Consider the following 20,814-nt stretch of genomic DNA (forward strand, 5'->3'; position numbering starts at 1 on the left):
TGGCCCCACAAATATTTCAACTATGGAAGTTCAATTCTCACGCTTTCGGCCGAGTTGAGTATTGAATCTGGTTCATTTTTGTCCCATCTCCTAAAATGATCTCAAAAAACGGATGGACGGGGTGGATTTCTCATGAACACTATGTAAGGCCTTACCTAGGTTTCCGGCATTGGAAATCCGCGTCCAACATTGTGGACACAGTCGCCGCATCGTACATCGAGCATACGACTTCATCCAGCCCATGATAAATTCGTCCCGCGTTTTGATGACTCTCCACGCAAACCATTGGTTGGAATCTTCGTAGAAGTCAACAACGGCAGCACATACGTCTCATCCAGTCTGATTCACCGTCTTCTCTTTACATATAAAGAAGCCCATTTCATTCTCCCTCTCACATCTGTATGCATCTTCTCTCTCCCTACTCCAATTCATACCCATCATCTTCAGATTCTTCACCATCTATGTCTACGTTTTCAGGCATCCAAGGCCATCTCCTTGAAGTTACAGGTACGCATGAATGCATGCTTTCACATACAAAACCATTATCATCATCATCATCATCACCACCAAACATGACATGTGGGTTTTCTTTCTCTCTTGCAGTCGTTGGCTGTAACAAGTTGCTGGACACTGAATGGATATCAAAGCAAGATCCATACGTCTGCCTTGAATACGCCAACACCAAGTTCCGTACAAGGACTTGCACAGGTATATATACACATCCATACATATACGCACATATCTTCAAAAACCATATCTTCAACAAACCGATACATCTACGAAATCACGCCCAAAAATCGGGTGATCCTACTCTGAATGAGCTTCTCTTGACTCCTCACAAAGATTAATCAAACTAAAACTTACTATAAATAGTAAAAACAAAATTAAAACAGGGATTCGACCGTGGATCTGGTGTTATTTCGCAAGTCCGGCATGTGCAACACGGTGTAGCAGGGTTGGGTGGCTAAAGTAGCTCGTCCTACCCAAAATCATATATGGAACGTCCGATAACTCATTCCGGCTTGCCAGATACGTCCATTTTAAGTTTTGACGGTCCGGATCACCTCCGTCTCCAATCGGCCCTTTTCTGATCCATCTTGGCCATGAAAGTGTCCACGACCCGCTCTAGATCACCTACCCACTGATTCAAGGACCTATTGAAAGTTACAATTCGATAGTCGGAGAAAGAAAAATGTCCAACAAATGTTTAAGATTCAATAGGAAAAAGTCCTCCCATTGGTTGATAGGCTCATCTGACCAAGTGTGATTTTGGTAGATGGATCAACCACAGATCTTGCACTGTAACTATTATTTTGTTAAATTCCTGAATTGGGTTTCTTTGCAACCATTGATCTTGATCTAGATGGACACAAAAACCCCACCTTCCAAGAAAAATTCGTCTTCTCGCTCATCGAAGGTCTCCGTGAATTGAATGTTGTGGTATGGAACAGCAACACTCTCACCTACGATGACTTCATCGGCAGCGGCAGGTACCGTTTCTTCTTGCATACCAACCAAATAAATTCTATAAAAAGAACTCATTTCAGTTTCTTTTCATTGCATTTCAAGTTTCAACTGATCTTACTCTATCTCCTGATTTCAGAATTCAACTCCAAAAGGTACTCTCCCAAGGCTTCGACGACACCGCATGGCCTCTCCAGAATAAGAAGGGCAGGTATAACCATAAAAACAAACAAAACTCACATCTTCAATATCCTCCATTCCTTCCCATTCGTAGCATTTCTAACCCATGTACTACTAATGCAGACACGCCGGAGAAGTAAGACTCATATTGCATTATGCAAATGCCAGTAATGTAAGTTGAATTCGATTAGAAAATCTCCTCATTATCTCCTTCAAAAATCAAGAAAGCCAAATTGGACTGACGATTTTTGTATACTTTGTATGAAATTGCAGAAACCATCACAAGGATTTGCACCGTCCATGACACCTTACGGAGCTCCAGCTGCACCATATGTCCCTCCTTACACGACTCCAGCTGCACCCCATGCATCTCCTTACACGACTCCAGCTGCACCCCATGCATCTCCTTACACAGCATTTCCACATGCTCCGGCCACAACCTATCCTGCTCCATCTCCTTACTCATCATACCCACCTCCCCCAGCAAATCCAAATGCATATCCACCGTCCGTTTACCCTCCCCCACCACAAGCAACTGCCTATAATACCCAGACATACCCATCTGCACCATATCCGCCGCCACCACAAACAACAACACATTACCCACAAGGTAATTTTCATTCATCGGCGTCATTGATGATCTTATTATTGAAATGTTTTCCTTATTTTCAATACATTTCTAATTGTATAATAGCTTATCTTCAGGCCCATATCCAGGAATCTATCCGCCAGCGTACTGAGATTTTGACATATAAGACATGCTCTCTGTCCTGCTCATATGAAGATGATTGCTTGATGAAAGCCAGATGGCACCTTGAAGTTTGGAACTGTTTCTGAAATATTTGCATTTATTTGAGGCCTTGTTTTTCCAATACCATCAAAAGTTTATCACTACTCGCAAAGAAGCAATTAAAATCAAATGTTTGATTGTTGCTCAAGTGCTGTTTTTTTTTTTTTCTTTTCTTCCTTGCAATGGTTACTTGTAACGTCATTTTTCATTGAATTTAATAAAGTTATATACATGAATGCTGATCAAGTTCTAAAAATTCATAAAAATTTGATATATGAAGGTCCTAAATATACATGGACAATGAATTTCAAAGACCATCTTTCCTTGCGAGAGCAGAAAGGATATTTTGCAAATCAAATATTTCTTATTCCCTCTTGCGTAGTTCTTGTTTCTCATCCATGTGAGAGGAGCAAGACATGTGTATAATCAATGGCCAACCCATGACAAACTATTAGCACATGTGACATTGCTTAATAGGTCATAGCTGTCTTTGAGCCCAGACGATTATTTTTATGTGAGCCGACATGAAGAGTGGCAAAATCTCTTTAGTTACCACCTCAAAATTCCATAAATAAGAGAATGATCAAAGAGCTAAACGCCCTCGCTAACCTAACACAAATCAAATCTACAGCATAATGTTACATATCCTTTTATTTTATTTTACCTTAGACTAGAACAACTTGTCTATGCTACTATGCTGGACCAGCTTTACCATAAGAGTAGTGTAATGCCTTTTCATCTACGCTAAGCACCGGTCCGCAAGAAATACTTTTCTTTTTCGTTTTCAGTGTATAATTTCATTCATTTACACCCAAGTCACTCGACCAAGTGTCAATGCTCTCATGCGAGCGGATGAACTCCACGACTGCGAATATTGCCTGGGTTTTGATTTAGTTTGAATCGCTTTTGTTTCCTTGATTGTGCAATGTCATGGGGTGTGTCTTTAATCTACAGTCAACTAGAAACCACAGAATGCTGGTGAATCGGGGGATTGTCAAATTGTTCAATCCATGTGACTCATATGGTTGATCTGCACTGTAGATTCAAAACAAGGGCTTGATTACAAAAAATAAAAGAATTAAGCACTCTTTTCCGCTTGTGCAATGTATAGTCTCTACTTTAAGGGATTTCAAAAAAAAAAATTTATTCAATGAAGTTTCAGTATTACTTCATTAGGTCATACTAGGCAGGTTTCAGAGCCCTGAGTAGGCGAAAATAAAAGATAACAAAGAGCGATAGAAAAAAAGATGGCAGAGATAGTGTGTGGGCCTGTGTATACTAGGTGTGTTGGAAGCTGTCACGCCCATCATGAAGTATGTGTTTTATCCATACCATCTATCCATTTTGCCATCTGATTTTAGCATATGATCTCCAAAACGAAACAGATCAAAGGCTCAAGTGGGCTACACCATAGAAACAGTGGTGATAGAACACCCACCATTAAAAACTTCTTGATTAACACAAGTTTTGGATCAAGCTGATATTTGTGTTTTCCATTTATCCATGTCCATGTGATCTTATCAAGGGGTTGGATGGCAAATAAACATAACGGTAGACCCTACGAAGGTTTCAACAGTGGAGGTAATTATCCCAACTGTTTCCTGTTGTGTGGTCCACTTGAGCTTCAAATCTGCTTCATTTTTGGGCTCGTGCCCCTTGTAGTGCATGGGTATAAAACACATACATCAGAGTAGGCCCCATAGTGCAGCTGGGTGGTGGGTTGGGACTCGGAATGGGTACTGCCCAAACGTGCACTGAACTCCCCACATGCACAATGAGCCGGACTGATTGGACCACAAGCAGCCGTCAGAAATGGGCCACAAGAATATGTTTGAAAGTTGTTGGGTAGATGCCTACTCGACCAGGCCTATATCTCCTATATCTGACAGGATCCGGCTGTCCCATCCAATTCCACCATGTCATGTCTCTGCCAAGCTGGTACAGGCATGAGCAGTACCCAATCTAAGTTGAGTCAGTTGACTGGAGTCCAGCCCCCATAATAAACTCTAAGGCCCTGTTTGGGCGCGTGAAATACGGCGGCAACCGGTATTACGAGAGATGGGATTTACTAATCCCTGATGTGATGGCTCCGAAGCTGTTTGGATGGTGGACGTCTCTCCGCATTTTAAGAGGAACTAGTGCGTGCAGTGGAGTTGGTGGGATTGTTAACGCCCTGTCGCAAGCTAGAATCCCTCTAGCAAAAAGAAAACGAAGGCCGGCGTTAGCCACAACCTCACCTCTTTCGAGAGAATCCCTCGATGCTCTCTTTTCTCATCCGAACCTGTCACGCTTGTGAAAGATGCGCGACCTTTAAGCGCTAGGATTCTCTCTCTCTCTCTCTCTCTCTCTCTCTCTCTCTCTCTCTCTCCTTAGGTGGGAAAACAGAGGGTGACAACACCATTTGAACTTCTTCTCTCATAAGAGCTCTTCCCATTTTAGGAAAAATGATTCTCAATTTGCAGAGCTAGGGTTTTTTTCTTCTTCCAAACTCCTTTCCTCCAATGGCATTTTTGTGAGAGAAAAAAAAAAAAAGCATACAAGGGATGGAGGCGAGCTTCAGAGGCTTAGCTGCTCTTTTCAGCTTCAGAATCTGGAGATTCTATGCTTTCCCTCTCCCTCACCACAGACTAGACTTCCGGATATGTGGCCGAGACCGACCAGGAAGGTTGAACGGCTTCAATTGCTGCTGTTCTGAGACGGAGTTCCGGAAGCTTGCGCCGGCTAAGACAGGGAAGAATACCGAGAAGAAAGTTGAGGAATGGCCATTCGAGCCATGTAAAATGATCATCAACTGGGCCACAGTTATACACAGAATCACAATTTCTGTGAATAGACCATTCATCCCAATGCGGATACCATGCAATCAACGGCTCAGACCTTCACATTGGGTGAAGATGGAGGACGCGACGGCACCAAGTGAAATCCACTTCAATCCAATGGGTAAACCAAACAAACCCATATGGGATAACTGAGGGGATGATTGCAGTTCCGTGAAACCCAAACAGGTCTTGTGCTACGCGTGGGATAAATGTGTACACGCAATGCAGCCGACCATCCACTGCAAATCATAAATGCTTAGGCGGCCATAATTCCATCCCTTCTATTCCACCGTATTGCACGCGCCCAAACAGGGCCTAAGCGTTTGGTGACGACTCCACGCAGTCCATTGGTTAGCATCAGTCATTAGCAGAAACCAGTGAAGGTTAGTATCAGTCATTAATAGAAAACAGCAAGGACAGCACAGCCGTCTTGAGCATCTTATACTTTCAAAAACCACATCTGCAACATGCCCGTTTATTAGTACCCTTTTCCACTCTTCTTCTGTTGCATTCTTCAGAAGAAAGGATCCAATGCTAAAATCGCTTTTATTACACGTGCAATACATCTGTGAGATCACAACCATTCATCTGATCGGTCGTAGCCCCAAAATTCACGTTGATCGGGTGATCCTAGCCACTGCTCGAGGGACCTATTGGAAGTAACAATTCGATAGTTGTAGAGAGAATTTCCAACAAATGGTTAAGATTCAATAGGAAAATGTCCTCCAATTGCCTGCTAGGCTCATCTGACCAGTTTGGTTTTGGCAGATGGACCACCCATAGAAGTTATCAACAGATGTCCTTTTTGAATCCTGCACTTGTTAAATTCCTGAATTGAGTTTCTTTGCAAGCGTTGATCTGTGATCTAGATAGACACAAGAATCTGAGGGAAAGAGGGAAAAAAAAAAAAGATAGACACAAGAACCCCACTTTCCAAGAGAAATTCATCTTGTTGCTCGTGGAATGTCTCCATGAGTTGAACGTTGTGGTGTGAAATAGCAACACCCTCACCTACAACGACTTCACCTGTAGTGGCGGGTACCCCTTCTTCCTTGCATACCAACCAAATGACGGCTGGCAAAAAAACTCATTTCAGTTTCATTTCATTGCATCTCAAGTTTCAATTGATCTTGCTGTCTGATTTCAGAATTCAACCCCAAAAGGTACTCTCTCAAGGCTTCGACGATGCTGCATGGCCTCTCCAGAGGAAGAACAGCAGGTATAACCATAAAAACAAACAATACCCACATCTGCAATCCTCTATCTGTTCCCGTTTGTAGCATTTCTAACCAGCGTACTTATGATGCAGACACATCGGAGAAGTAAGACTCATCTTGCATTATGCCAATGCCAGCAGTGTAAGTTCATTCTTCTTCAACTGGAAACTGATTCATGCTCTCCTTAAGAAAATCAAGAAAGCCGAATTATATTAACCATTAATGTATGCTTGTATGAAATTGCAGAAATCAGCACCAGGATTTGCGCCGACCCCACCGCCTTATGTAGCTTCAGCTGCACCACGTCCCTCCTTATACAACCCCAGCTGCACCACATCCCTCCTTACACAACCCCAGAAGCACCCCATGTGTCTCCTTACACGACACTTCCACCGACGATTCCTTATGCCCCAGCCGCAACCTATCCTGCTCCATCTCCTTACCCATCATACCCACTTCCCCCAGCAAATCCAACTGCATATCCACTGTCCACTTACCCTCCCCTGCAACAAGCAACTGCCTATTACCCACAGCCGTACCCACCTGCACCATACCTGCCACCCCTACAAGCAACACTACATTACCCACCAGGTAATTTCCATTCATCGTTGTCACTGACAATCTTATTAAAGAAACGGTTTCTTATTTTTTGTGCTTGCAATATGTTTCTGATTGTATACTACCTCTGATCTGCAGGCCAATATCCAGGAACCTATCCACCAACATGCTGAGATGCAGATAGAGTCTTCCTCGTATGAAGATGAGTCGGTTGATGAAAGCCGCGCAGCACCTCGAAGTTATGAACTGTTTCTGAATCATTTGCATCTATTTGAGGCCTCGTTTTGCATTATCATCAAAGGTTTCTCACTACTTCACAAAGATGCAATTCAAATCAGCTGTTTGGCTGTAGCTAAAGTGCTGTTTTTTCTCGTTTTCTTTTCTTCCCTGCAATGGTTACTACTAGTTGTAACATGATGTTTCATTGAAATTTAATGAAGTCCTGCATGAATGTTGATCAAGTTCTATATATATTGGTTATAAATAAGAAAAAAAAAAAAAAAAAGAGAGGTTGAACCTGGGAATTCATGAAAATTCAATATATGAAGGTACATGTTCCTAAATATCCATGGGCAATTTCAGAGCCCATGTTTCCTTGTAAGAGCGGATAGGATTTTTTGCAAATTAGATATTTCTTCTTCCTTTTGGCGCAGTTCTTGTTTCAGTGTTTCGATCTCTTTGACGTGGTCACACTGATACTCTTTGACGCAGTCCTCCTCAAGCATGTCCACCTTTGGCTTTTTGGATTGCACCCCCTCGTCTTGGGCCAATCTCCTCTTTAATAAGTCGGGTTTCTCGAGAAGAGCATCAGATGTCATTTTCTGAACATAGACACTGGCAGTTGATCCCTTTTTTGGTTGGAAAGAAATGAGCTTCTGAGGCCGGCCATGTACATCCTGCCAACGGAAGAAAACCTTTTATTTAGTCCCCACTGTTTTTGCTACATTTTGACTCTCCCAAAAATAAGATCAATGTTCTTTTCACCAACAAAGACTGAAATTATCCATCTACAACCTGTATGTCTCTGGTTTATGTGGATCCAGTTACTTGAGAAAAGCCTACAATGTTTGTGACTTTCTTTCGGCATCTAGTGTCTCATTTTTCAAACATGTGGCAAACATGCACAGTATTGAAACCAATCATCAGGAGAGCCTACCTGGATGGGGCCATATCTCAAACTCTGCACCAATTGGATCCCATGCACCAATAGAGCAGTTAGGATTGTCAGATAGTGTGATTCTTGGGGTGTGGCTCATCCAAGGTACAGCCTACCAGATGATTTGTTCATAATCTTGGACACACGTGCCATGTGTCTGGAAAGCAAATCACTGATAAGTTAAAAAGTGATAGGAAGTAACAAACACCCTACGATATCCCATTTCTTGAAAATCAGCATCATCTAAGCCTTATCCCAACTAGCTAGGGTAGGCTACATGAATATGGCATTCCACTCTACCAAAGGCCATAACTTCAGTTAGACCATATGTCGTCATGTCTTTTCTCACTACCTCCACTTAGGTCCTTGTGTGCCTTCCCCTGGCCCTTTTAGAGCCTTCAACTTGTATGCACTTACTACTAACTACTGCAGTTATGGTCTCTGTTGCACATGACCGAACCGTCTAAGTCTACCTTCCCTCATCTTGTTACCTATTGGTGCGGCTCCTAAATTCCCTTGAATGCATTCATTTATAGTTCCATCCTTCCTTTTCTTGCCACTCATTCATCAGCATCCTTATATCCGCACACTCATCCTATGGACCAATATCCCATTTTTTGAAAATAAAAAAGAGAGAAGTTTAAGCAATGGAGCAAATGTTGTGGCAGGTACTGGAAGCTGAATAGTTTCATGCATTTCAGTGAAAAAAGATGTGCACAGAGCTCATTCTATTGAAGGAAAACATAGCATATGCCATAATCTCATCTAATGCTCATTTCCAAAGGATCAACCTCTGTAATTATTCAGTCTGCTTTTCTTTTTGTAAATGTAAGAAAATGCAATGAATTCAAAGCAAGCAGGTTGCCAAACAAGTGATCCCACATTACCAGTAAAGCTACAGCCACAGACGGTGAACAAGCAGGATTCTTAGATACTTCATCATTATCATAGCAACATGCAGTAAAGTCAAATTCTATACTCTTGTGAAACAGTAGTAACAGTAATAATAATAACAAATATCCCCAAACCCTTGCTGAACAGATGGCCTATGCCATTTTCTCTTTCATTTTCAATCCCTACATTTTTTTTATCTGTGATGTGACTAAATCAGCATTCCTAGATCTTGATCTTGATTTTTTTGAACTGTGATTATTTTATCAAATAGATGCCAAAGCCTAAAGAATTACATAAGAAAACAAAATTTTAAAAAAGAAAAAATACAATCTACAAATCTGACCAACTAGAAGGAAGTTGGACCGAATAAATAGCCTTTGATGCTATCACCCAATCCAGATCTTGATCTTGATGATGGTGATGATAGAATAATTAAATATGGTAGCAGTATCTTTGGCCTTGAAGAAAGTGTTTTAATTAGGTATGGTAGATCGGATGTGGTAAGAAGCTATTACTAGATACTCTAGGATACTTGGAGAAAGTGCTTTAATTGAATCCAATTTTTTATATTCATAAAATCCTGGCAATTTGCTCACATTCTTGACATGATATATGTATATTTTTGTCCGAGTAAAATGTAAAAAATAGTAGACACTAAGTTCTGTTCAATTTACCATGCTAAAAATATTAGAAATCAATATCATGTAAAGAAAATATGAACACCCTGTGTCTTCAAAAAAAAATATATATGAACATGTTATAAGTGGGCTACCCACTTGCATATCCATATTGTAGACTTCTGGGAAATGAATAGAGTCACACCCTGTTCTTGTATCCATGTTTGTAGCAGTATCTGTATCTAGCCATCACAGTTCCTCCCACAACACAACCACCAATGCCACCATCATCTTCACTGTTGTTGTTGGTTTTTTTTGTTTAATTCATTTGAACTATGCATCGTTCATCACATGAATCTTCAGTGTTGTTGTTGGGCCATGGATGCAATTGCTGAAATACATGTAAATTCAGATGGCCCCTACCTTTTCTACTTTGCCTTCTATTTTTTCAAATGCTTCACATGCTGCTTCAGAATCCTTGAAAATAGCAAAGGTGGAATATCTTCGGCCTCGAACTCTACAATTGGGCTGCCAATGAAACCCGTTAGGATGGTGCAGGAAATGTCAGAATGAAACCCTTTGGTCTAGGTTGGTTCAGTGAGGATCTGAACAGGTAGCACATAAGAAATATCATACCTGAACTTCAACAGTAAAATTTGGAGGAAATATTTTCATCAATTCTTGACTTGGCACACCAATTGGTATTCTGTGAAGAAAAAGCTTTCTGAAGTCTGTTTCAGGTACCTACAATTTTTGAAGATGCAATGAATTAATAAGGCCAAATTTCTTACCGAAAAAAATAAATGCAAGAGAGTCATTCAACTTCCAACAGACATGTTTCCTTTCAACCGCAATAGGATCATCAAATCCATGCTCTATCTTGGCCAGAACTAACTTCATTGCAGCAACTGCATCATCTCGACAATTATGAGGAGCATCATCTCTTCGAACTTCATACCCCAACACAGACTGATAGAATTAAACAAGGTAAAATCAGTGTTTTAAAAAGTGAATAGCATGTAGTATAGCTTTCACCCCTCTAAAGCATGAGGTGTAAATTTTTAATCAAGTTTGCACTTAGCTGCACCAAGTTCATGATATTCTACACCAAATTAGACTCTGATTAATAATGAAATCTAACAAAAATTCATAATATTTGGTGCAAGTCCAGCATTTGAAATATCGGTATCGCATTATGTATCGCACCCTTGGGATACGGATATGTATTGGTTAGCTCATGGGATATATCGGTTGTATCACGTAATGTATCGCTGTTGTTGGAAACATGGGGAAACATTGGGAAGTTGGTCGAATTTTTCAATGAAACTTCAATGATTGTTAAAAATAACATCAATACACACTTATAAATCAAAACATTACAAAAAACAAGTGCACATAATAGGTTTTCTTTGTATGAGGTCCTAATTTATGCGTTGTCTAACTGAATTGATGCAAGTATATTCAAAGTCTATTATTCATATAATTTCTAAATGTAAGAAGACATGTGGAAACACAAGCAATACATTCAAAAGCAAAAGAAAAATCGCTAGATCAGGTTACATGCATGTTTGATTTTATGTTTGGACACAGATTGCAACCGGTTTGCGAAAAACTAAAAAATTTTGATTTTTTCAATTTTCCGCAACTCAGCCCATCTCCTCCAAATCTCAAAATCGAAGATCCCAATCCGTGATTTTTCATGCGAAACATGAAAAACCATGGATTTGTAACAATTTGACACCGATTTAACATGATTTACAGAAAAAAATAAAAAATAAAAAGGATCGAAAATCGAAAATGCTCACCGGCTCAAACATGTGGGATATGTCCCACTACTTGTGCTATCGCACCGGGTGGGATACAAGATATATCATGGGATATATCGGCCGATATCGTCGATACTTAAACACTGGGTGCAACCAAATGCAACCGAAATAATAGGAGAGGTCAATTATCAAGTATAAAGGTCAAGAAGAGCAACGAAACTGATTTAGGGTACTTATATTATTTTACTAAAAGCATAGAAATGTTCAACTATTTTTTGTTGAAAATAGAAAAATGCAACAAATCATTGAAAAAATTAATTGATTTTAATGTTGTAGTGAATAATAGCTTGTAATGTGAGTTGTGTGGCATGTAGCATACTCTATGTAGCATGTGGTGTATGCAAATTATCATTTAGCGGGCTACTGGCAACTTAAGCTATTTTCATGAGCTACGCTACCTACCGTAACTATTTAAAACACTGGGTAAAATACATAATGATATCTCTGATGTTTCCATGGTCGTGTTAGCAAAGAAAATCACAGACCTTTAAGCGAACTGATACACAATTACATCATAATGCTATCTGAAATAACTTTCAAGCAGATGCAATTCCTGTGGCAATAGGCTCAAACAAACAACAGAACAAACATATAGAAGAAGACCCACTTTCTGGTAAATCCGGTCCATAAATTTAAATGCTCAGTGGCATATCTTTAACCCATCCACTGATCTTTGTAATGAGCCATGGTTTAAAATACCCACCAATCATTGAAAATAATTGATTTTCTACAATTATGTAGACATAAAGTTTAGCTAGTTGGGTTAGAACTGTTGGCCGGCCTTATAAATTATATATCTTGGAACAACAAAAAAATTTATTGAACCTTGGGTCAAGAATAATGTCGTTCATCTGAGGAGATGTCATAAACACAAATCTATTAATATCATTCATCTAAGGAGATTTCATAAACACAAAGCTAGATTTGTGGAAGGGTGCTTTCAAATCCGAAGGATTTAAAATTAGTCTGACTAGAACAGAGTATACGGCGAGAGAAATGGGATGAACGTGGCGACAGATTGAGAGGAGCGTCTTCATCCAGTCAGGGAGATTCCGGGAAACAGCCAACATCTGACCTTTGAGATACCAATGAGCACTTTCTTGGGGTAGAAAGTGCAGGGGAGTGGAAACAGGTGTCATATAGGAAAGCCAGGAAACAAGGACTTGGCAGATCGAACAGGCGAGAGTTGTTGGAATATCCAACGCTATTTGTGGACAGTTCCCGGAAGGATGGATGCCGGTGAATTTCGAGAGGGTCTTCGGGGAGGCAGGTATAGTCATGGAGGTAGTAATACCACGAGATAGGCATTCAGCTTCTCCTCGCGGTTTTGCATTTGTCCGAATGTCGTTGGAAGAGGAGTTAGAGAAGGCAGCTCAAATGTTGAATGGAGAGAGGTTTGGAGGGATTAAATTGCGAATCCGGAGAGCAAGATATGGGTCGGAGTAAAAAATATATATATAGAAAGAGAAAAGCGGACGATTAACAAAAATGCAAAGAATACATGAAGAAAGTTAGACAAAAAGGAGTCTCCTTTTTATGATGCAGGGACATGTGATGACCTAATCTTATATGCATGTATAATCAAGTTAAAGAATCTTCAAGTAAATACACGAATCAACTAACCGTTTCCAATCAAAGGGATTAGGTAAATTTCAACACAAAGATGAGGTCATTCCGTCAGGATCATGCGGCCTAGCATAAAATCGCGTAAACAATAAAAAAGGAGGACCTAAGGATATAAGGATATCCCAGATCTAGCATAAGTCAGTCCATGGTTAAGTTTGAATCTAATTCTACTGACTAATCATCCCTCTTTTCCATTCAAACTAGAAAAGGGGTAGCCGGAGAGGAACGAAATGGGTGAAGAATGAAGGGTTCGAGATAAAAAAAGCACAGGTATTTTTATCGTCAAAAGAAAATGAGGAGGATGATTCTTACCTTTTCCTGCACCTCAAAGATTTAGAAAGAAGAAAACCTAAAATCGGGGTGGAATCCTCAACACCCAAGGGTCAATCCTGAAACCCTAATCTCTCTTGAATAAAGAGGAAGAAAAGAAACGAATTTCTATTCATTCAGTAATAATGAAAATGGGGTTCTCACAACGTATATATAAGGTATGGAAAAAGTAAAAGTGCACTAAAGCCCCTGAAAACAAGAAAAATAACAAAAAAAAATTAAATTAAAGGAAGTGCAATAAAGTCCCTGAAACAAGAAAAAAGAACAAAAACGTCTAAAACTAAAACACCCATGTGGTAGAGTGTAAAATCCGACCCATGGATCTATGGTCAGAGTGTGGTCATGCCGCTCCTGCACTTGTAGCACATCAGAAAATGGGTCTGATGGACCCACCATCCATCCACATCAACTCCTCTGCTCTGGTATTCTGTCGGCGACGCCTCCTCCTCTAGTACACTCTAAAGGGTGCACCACTGATGTCCTCATCATTTTATCTCAAGAAATAGATACGCCGCACGTGGCTAAGGAGGAAGATCTTATAAAGAAGTGGGGGAGAATTCGTCAAAACGGGAGCCCAAGTTTAGGTCAGAGGTAGGGAGTAACAAAAATTAGGAAAAAAAATTGGGTTCGGAGGGTGTAGTCGGAAGAGGGGCTGGAAGTGCACATCCACGAAAAGCTTCTAGTAGAGTCTCTGAACTCATTTAAAAGCAGCTTATTCGAATATTTCAGAAGAAGACATTATAGGATGGCTGGCAATACACTGCATTGAAATGGAGGGAGATATAGTCTTAAAAAGATTCATGGGCAGTCTATTTCTGCTTTCTCTCACCAGAAGCGATTTCATCGAATACGTTCTTGCAGTCGATCCGGTGCATCGAAAAGATATCATCGTCAGCATCCAATGATGGGAAGAATGGTCTATCCTGGGATGGGAAAAGAAATGGTTCCAGTTCTGGAATATGCCGATGGAATTTTGGGCCTCTAAAATCTTTCAAGAGCTACGAGCATGTCTGGGGATTGTAGTAGAGATCCATCCAAGAACAGAAGATAGTGAGGAGTCGTGTTTTGCGAGGATGAGGATTAAGATACAGAAGGTTAACTCTATAAAGGATAAAATCAAGTTTAAAGTTGGGGTTGCAGTTATCAAAGTAGTAGAAGAGCCGCTGGAACAGAGAGTGTATGGTGTGGAAGAAGAAAAATTGTTAATGGCGGAAGAACGGAAACGCAGTGAAGGTGCACAATCAGAGTGCTCTGCCGGACTATCAAACATTCAAGAAAGGCAGTGTTCAAACCCCATTGGCCAGATGAAAAGCTTTTCTCTGGGTTTGATGGAGGGCGTGACATCTGGTGGGCTGCAGTACAAGGACTCAGCATTGTCAGGAGTAAATGTAATAGGAACGAAAGAGGGAGTGGGACTTGTGCTTGAGTCGACACATGTTGAGAATAGTTCTCCTCCATTTATTGTGGCAAGATATAGAGGAGGTAAGAGCTTTAAGTCGAGTTTTTGCTATTCCAATCCTTTGGCTCGTGTGGAACTGTTCACACGAGAGTCTTCACCTCTCTCTATCGCACGTGCCACTAAAAACTTAATAGGCGGCACGTGCAAGTCTCTCTCGCATCCAAAAACCCAATAAATGTTATGCGAGTGACATTCTCTTAGAAAGGGTTTGCGGTGGAAGAACGTCTACGGTAAGTATCACGCCGATTTCTCTGGAAATCGAAACAGATGGTCGACAGGTCACTGATTTTCGTCAGTTGGTTCCTTACAAAGGCAAGAATGGTGAGTTTTGCTGCGAAGAACTGTCAAAAGTTGTGGTTCGGCAGCAACAGACGCATATCCCGGTTGCGGATGACCACTCTTTGCTACAAGAGTCACCTACAGGGTGTGAAGTAGTCATCTATGTTGCAGGATCATTCCTCTCAAGATTTCAAATTCAGCTGGGCAATAGTGATTTCACCAGAGGCATCATCACAAAACCTTGGTGCAGGAAAGGAAACCCTGGGGAGAGAGGTTACAGTTTCATTGGCAGAGGTAGTGGTTCCCTTAGTACATGGTTGACAAGCGAGTTCTACGGCAGAAAAAGAGCCAATAACAAAGCCTGCAAATGAGTTCTTTAACATTATTCAAGGAGGTCTCGAGATGTCTCCTCTTCATCGCCAAATAGCTAGAAATGAAGATCAAGGGCCAAGTCAGATATGGACACCAATGGAAGAGTTATGAGGGACTAAGCCGTCAGGTGGTGCAATGGTGGTATCAGAGGCAAAGTTTTTACGTAGTCCTATCTTTATATCCGCTTTGGCGACCAGTCAGCAATCTGGTAATGCAAGGACAACGGGAGAGAGGCTGGTGATTCAAGCAGTTCCAGAATTAGCTCAATTGCACAAAATAAAATGTTACCTATGGTGGAAGACATGAAAATAATAAAAATGGTTACAATGGAGGTGGCTCGGTTAGTGGGGGACAAATTTGGGGATAGGCCTGAGGATTATATAGCTTACTTTGAATTTGTGGAGGAAAGGGGAAGGCAATTAATTCCCAAGCAGGTTCATTTTAGTATGAGGAATATGATATGTTCGGACAATAATAATCTAAATGGAGGAGCCGAATTTCAAAACATGAGGGGTGGGAGTACATCAGGTATAGATAGTTTTAAATGAAGTTCATATCTTAGAATGACAGGGGAATGGGTTCCACACAAAAGCGGGGTCAAATTAGAGATGTGTAAGAGATTCAAAATTCAAATAGTAGCATTTCGGGAAACTAAGATGAAAGAAATAGATCAAAGGCTGATAAATTCAATATAGTGGGGAAAGCAAAAGGATTGGGTAGGTGAGGATGTGACAGATTCAGCGGGACATATTCTAGTGATTTGGAACTCAATGTTGTGGAGTAAAGAGGACAGTTGGTCGGGTGATTATTTGGTGTCAGTTGTGTTGAAATAAGTTGCATCTAGATTTACATGGATGTTTATAGTAGTATATGGGCCATGGAAACCAAAGTTATGTGGTGAATTATGAGAGGAGCCAGATAAATGCCAAAACAGATGGGGAATACCTTGGTGTTTGGGAGAGGACTTCAATGTCATTAGGTTCATTCATGAGAAGTCCAATGGAGAGCGGACGTCCACAGGTATGAGAAATTCTTCTAATTGGATCTTAAAACACGAGCAAGTGGACCTTCCAATGAGTGGCGTCAAATTTACATGGTCGAATGGGTGAGTTGAGCCGACCAAATCCAGGCTAGACAGATTCTTCATATCAACAGAATTGGGGTATGCCCAGACCTTTCTCCGATCACTACCCGGTATTGCTTGAGGTAGATGAGGAGAATTGGGGTCCGCGTCCGTTTAGATTTGAGCTAGCTTGGCTAGAGGTAGAAGGTTTTGCAGAAAAGGTAGTGGAGTGGTGGACATCTTTTTCAATTTACGGGAGTGTAGGTTTCTCTCTTTTTCAAAAACTTAAAATGCTAAAGAAAATGATATGTGAATGGAAAAAATAGGTTTTGCAGAAAAGGTAGTGGAGTGGTGGACATCTTTTTCAGTCTACGGGAGTGTAGGTTTCTCTCTTTTTCAAAAACTTAAAATGCTAAAGAAAATGATATGTGAATGGAAAAAATAGGTTTTGCAAGGCCGGGAGGAGGAAACGTTGATTCTACTCCAGGAGATGCATAGGTTGGATATCAAAGAAGAGGCAGGGCAATTGTCAAAGGAGGAAAGCATGGCAGGAGGTCCATGTGCAAAATATAACGCCAAACTGCGGGAGGAGGATACTAAATGGAGACAAAGATCAAGGGCATTGTGGCTAAAAGAGGGAGACAAAAACAACAAGTTTTTCCATGCTATTGCAAGTGCTAGAGCGCGTTCAAACAAGATCAAATTTCTAATTGAAGAGGGCGTAAGGCTAGAGTCAATGGTGTTATTGTCGAGTTCTACAAAAACATGTTATCTAAAGATGCTTGGCATTGTCCTCCCCTTGAACACTTATATGTCAATTGAAGCAACAATTTCTTTGGAGCAACCTTTCTCAGAGGAAGAAGTGAAGCAATGGCAGAGTTGGGTGGTGAAAAAGCTCCGTGTCCAAACGGTTTTCCATTACTATTCTTTCAAAAATTTTGAGAAATGGTGAGGGAGATGTGCTTTGGTTCATGAATGAATTTTTCGAAAAAGGTTTCGTAGCGTCAAAATTAGGGGCCAAGTTCATAACTTTGATTCCCAAAAAGGAAGGAGCCGAAAGCCTAAAAGACGCCTGCCCTATTAGCCTGTTAGGAAGCCCATATAAGATACTGGTGAAGGTTTTGGCTTCTAGTTTTCGGATGTAGGGGGATATCATTTCGACTTCTCAAGGTGTATTCCCGGATGGGAGAGATCGATCCTTACTAGCTAACGAATGTATTGACTCTTGTAAGAGAAGAGGGGATCAGGGAGTATGCAAACTTGACATCGAAAGGGCATATTATCATGTGGATTGGACCTTTCTTGATTATACGTTGGGGAGGTTAGGATGTGGGGTTAAATGTCGTGCTTGAATCTAGGCATGTATTAGGTCGGCTAAATTATCGATTCTAGTTAATGGCTTGCCGAATGGTTACTTTTCAACTTCTAGAGGGTTGCGCCAAGGCGAATTATGCGAGGGCATTTTCACACCAGGCTCAAGTGGGGTGGCCTATGGGATGCGATGGCACACTCAGGGTGGGCGGCCCGCGGAACCCATGTGATTTGGGGCCCATGTGAGGCAGGTGGCTCGTGTGAGCCAAAACCAGTGGATTTGGGGCCTAAGAAGAGAGTTCGGTTCATGACCTAACCCATGGAAATAGGGCCTGGGCTATGAGATAAATGGATTCATTCATCATGCTCTATCAGTTCGAGTTGTTAAAGCAAGTGGTTAATTATCTTGCATCAAATTGGTATCAAAGGGGGAGGTCTCGTGTTCGAGACTCCTCACCGGAGGTGATTAATGCAGGGGCATTTTCACAACGGGCTTGAGTGGGGTGACTTGTTAGATGCAGGGGCACACTCGAGGTGGGCGGCCCGTGGAACCCATGTGATTTGGGGCCCGTGTGAGGCAGGTGGCTTGTGTGAGGCGGAGCCCATGGATTTGAGGCCCACGATGAGGGTTCGGCCGAGGACCTAACCCATGGATTTGGGGCATGGGCTATAAGATAAAGGGATTAATTCGCCATGCTCTATCAGTTTAAGCTTTTAGAGCAAGTGGTTAATTATCCTGCATCATCAACCCATTGTCTCCTTATTTGTTCGTATCAGTGATGGAGGCCCTTGGCAAAATGTTAGAGAAAGGAGGAATTAGGATTGGTGGAAGGATTTGGGGTGGAAAGTTCAAAATTTCAGATTTCGCATCTCCAATATACGGATGATACGCTTTTGCTTTATATGGTAAATGTGGTAAAAGTGTAGAATCTTCGGTCAATCATTGTTAGTTTCAAGGTGGTCTCCAGTTTGAAGGTGAATGTTAGCAAAAGCAAGATTCTTGGGGTTGGTCTTTCTAAAGAAAAATCTCAACTTTTTGTGTCCATCATAGGTTGTAGGGAGGGGTCTTTCCCAACCATGTATCTTGAGCTTCCACTATGTATCAGTAAACCGGCAAGGCACATGAGGGACACAGTCATCAAGCAATGTGAAAGGAAGATGTCCAAGTAGAAGGCGAGACATATATCTATGGGGGGGGAGAATGATTTTGATTCAAGCATCCATATCGAATCTTCTAGTTCATTTTATGTCGTTATTCGAGTGCCCAAAGTCGGTGTTGAACATTTTGGAAAAGCGAATGAGGGATTTTCTATGGAAATGATCGGAAGAGAAACACAAGTTTCATCTTGTGAAGTGGGAAGAGGTGTGCAAACAAAGGAATTAAGGACGGGCAGGGTTGAGAAAGTTAGATGAGATGGACCTAGTGCTCTTAGAGAAATGGGTGTGGAGGTTTGGGGTGGAGTCCTTAAAACAAAGGGTTTAGGAATGGAAAAAAATATTCACTTTTGGGAACATAGGTGGTTAGTAGACATTAATTTGAGCGCTAGATTTCCAAGGCTAGCGGGGCTAGCATCGGAAGTTGATATGAAGGTTAGTTCTTGTTACTCATGCATGGGTGACAAAGTAATTTGGGCTGCTCTATGTAGAAGGAATCTTGGCAAAGAAGAATTTCAAGAGTTTACAAGCCTTTTGCAAGTGTTGGATCAGGTCTCTCCTGTCGATTCTAGTACGGATTCATTAAGATGGTTTAAAGATAAATCAGGGAAATTTTCAGCTGAGTCATTATATCGGGTCCTAAGCAAAGATGGAAAAAATGATAACAACATGTTTGGCAATGTGGTGCTTCGTTGAAGGTAGCGGTTTTTGGTTGGCCTGTTGGTAGGAACAAGGTGCTAACTATCGACAATCTTTGCAAGAGGAACCTAGTTCTTCCAAATGCGGAATCAGTAAATCACATGTTCATTCATTGTTCTTTTGTTAGAGAGGTGTGGGATCTTTTTTCCAACTTTTTGGGGTGCTTTGGGTGCTTTCAGGATCTATAGATAAATTTCTACTATCATGGCATGGAGGGGGTATAGGTAAAGCAGAGAAAAGGATTTGGAAGCTGAGTTGTTTAGTGGGGTTATGGACATTATGGTTAGAAAGGAATGGTCGTTGTTTTGAGAATGAGAAGGGGGGAGCAATATCTGTTTTAAGGAGGGCTAAAGCTTTAGTTAAAGAATGGGTGTTGGGATCAGGTAATTGTTACCAATTCCCGTTGGATTGGTAGTTGTTGTTTCCTTTTGTTTCTTTATATTCTTTTGTAAATTTTGGTTGCGGCCTTTTAATGAAATCATCACCTTTCAGGGCATTTTTAAAAATTAAAAAATTAAATTTTTTTTTTTTTAAAAAAAAAAAAAAAAAGAGTATATGAAGTGTAATTTAAGTAACATTAGGGGTCAGAATGACGAAATAGTAGAATTTACTCGTTTGAGATTGTGTGGCAGGACAACGATCTATAGGACGCCATAACTCCCTCATTTTTAGTCAGATTTGGAGGATTCTTGGGTTGAACATGAAATAATTGAAAAGATCCATGTAATGGTGGTGAAATTTCTCAGATCAGACTTTTAGATTTTGAGTTATTAGCCCCACAAGTGAATGGTGTCATGCTGCCTAGACGCGTTGGGCACGAACTGAATGTTTCTGCCATGATTTGGATGATATCATGCATGGTTACACTCGATTTTTGTACCACTATGTGGAGGTCAAAAGAGCTTTCTAGTGTTATACAAATCTCATTTTTGGACGAGTGTATGATGAGATCCATGGCCGGCATCAATGAAGGGTCTTGCATGACTTTGTCTTTGTTTT

The 20,814-nt window shown here is 40.9% G+C and overlaps 3 protein-coding genes across 6 annotated transcripts in view; 2 read left to right on the plus strand and 1 right to left on the minus strand.

The window, feature by feature from the left end:
* The first annotated feature begins 359 nt into the window (after positions 1-359).
* On the plus strand, positions 360-2,676 carry LOC131228506 (protein SRC2 homolog). Its single transcript, XM_058224194.1, has 7 exons — positions 360-507; positions 604-708; positions 1,364-1,490; positions 1,604-1,675; positions 1,768-1,816; positions 1,918-2,254; positions 2,350-2,676. The coding sequence occupies exons 1-7, from the start codon at positions 402-404 to the stop codon at positions 2,382-2,384; spliced, it is 831 nt and encodes a 276-aa protein (XP_058080177.1). The 5' UTR covers positions 360-401; the 3' UTR covers positions 2,385-2,676.
* Positions 2,677-6,320: 3,644 nt separating this feature from the next.
* Positions 6,321-7,475, plus strand: LOC131228507 (uncharacterized). The gene is made up of 4 exons (XM_058224195.1): positions 6,321-6,472; positions 6,563-6,611; positions 6,717-7,061; positions 7,167-7,475. The coding sequence occupies exons 1-4, from the start codon at positions 6,321-6,323 to the stop codon at positions 7,443-7,445; spliced, it is 825 nt and encodes a 274-aa protein (XP_058080178.1). The 3' UTR covers positions 7,446-7,475.
* Positions 7,429-20,814, minus strand: part of LOC131228505 (small RNA degrading nuclease 1-like) — a 41,594-nt gene continuing 28,208 nt past the window's right edge. For all 4 annotated transcript variants that reach the window (XM_058224191.1, XM_058224192.1, XM_058224190.1 and 1 more), the window contains 4 exons: positions 10,530-10,664; positions 10,332-10,439; positions 10,119-10,223; positions 7,429-7,924 (listed from right to left, as the gene is read on the minus strand). In XM_058224191.1, the coding sequence (XP_058080174.1) occupies positions 7,607-7,924; positions 10,119-10,223; positions 10,332-10,439; positions 10,530-10,664 (666 nt within the window). In that variant the 3' untranslated portion in view covers positions 7,429-7,606. The remainder of the gene's footprint in view (positions 7,925-10,118; positions 10,224-10,331; positions 10,440-10,529; positions 10,665-20,814) is intronic.

Source organism: Magnolia sinica, chromosome 16, assembly GCF_029962835.1.
Source record: "Magnolia sinica isolate HGM2019 chromosome 16, MsV1, whole genome shotgun sequence".
Lineage (NCBI taxonomy): Eukaryota > Viridiplantae > Streptophyta > Magnoliopsida > Magnoliales > Magnoliaceae > Magnolia > Magnolia sinica.

Excerpts from the sequence above, each read along its gene's own strand:
- LOC131228506 (XM_058224194.1), top strand. The coding sequence starts at position 402 with ATGCATCTTCTCTCTCCCTACTCCAATTCATACCCATCATCTTCAGAT. Across the intron at positions 1,676-1,767 it reads CTCCAGAATAAGAAGGGCAG|ACACGCCGGAGAAGTAAGAC; the intron begins GTATAACCATAA and ends CTACTAATGCAG. Across the intron at positions 1,817-1,917 it reads ATTATGCAAATGCCAGTAAT|AAACCATCACAAGGATTTGC; the intron begins GTAAGTTGAATT and ends ATGAAATTGCAG.
- LOC131228507 (XM_058224195.1), top strand. The coding sequence starts at position 6,321 with ATGACGGCTGGCAAAAAAACTCATTTCAGTTTCATTTCATTGCATCTC. Across the intron at positions 6,473-6,562 it reads CTCCAGAGGAAGAACAGCAG|ACACATCGGAGAAGTAAGAC; the intron begins GTATAACCATAA and ends CTTATGATGCAG. Across the intron at positions 7,062-7,166 it reads AACACTACATTACCCACCAG|GCCAATATCCAGGAACCTAT; the intron begins GTAATTTCCATT and ends TCTGATCTGCAG.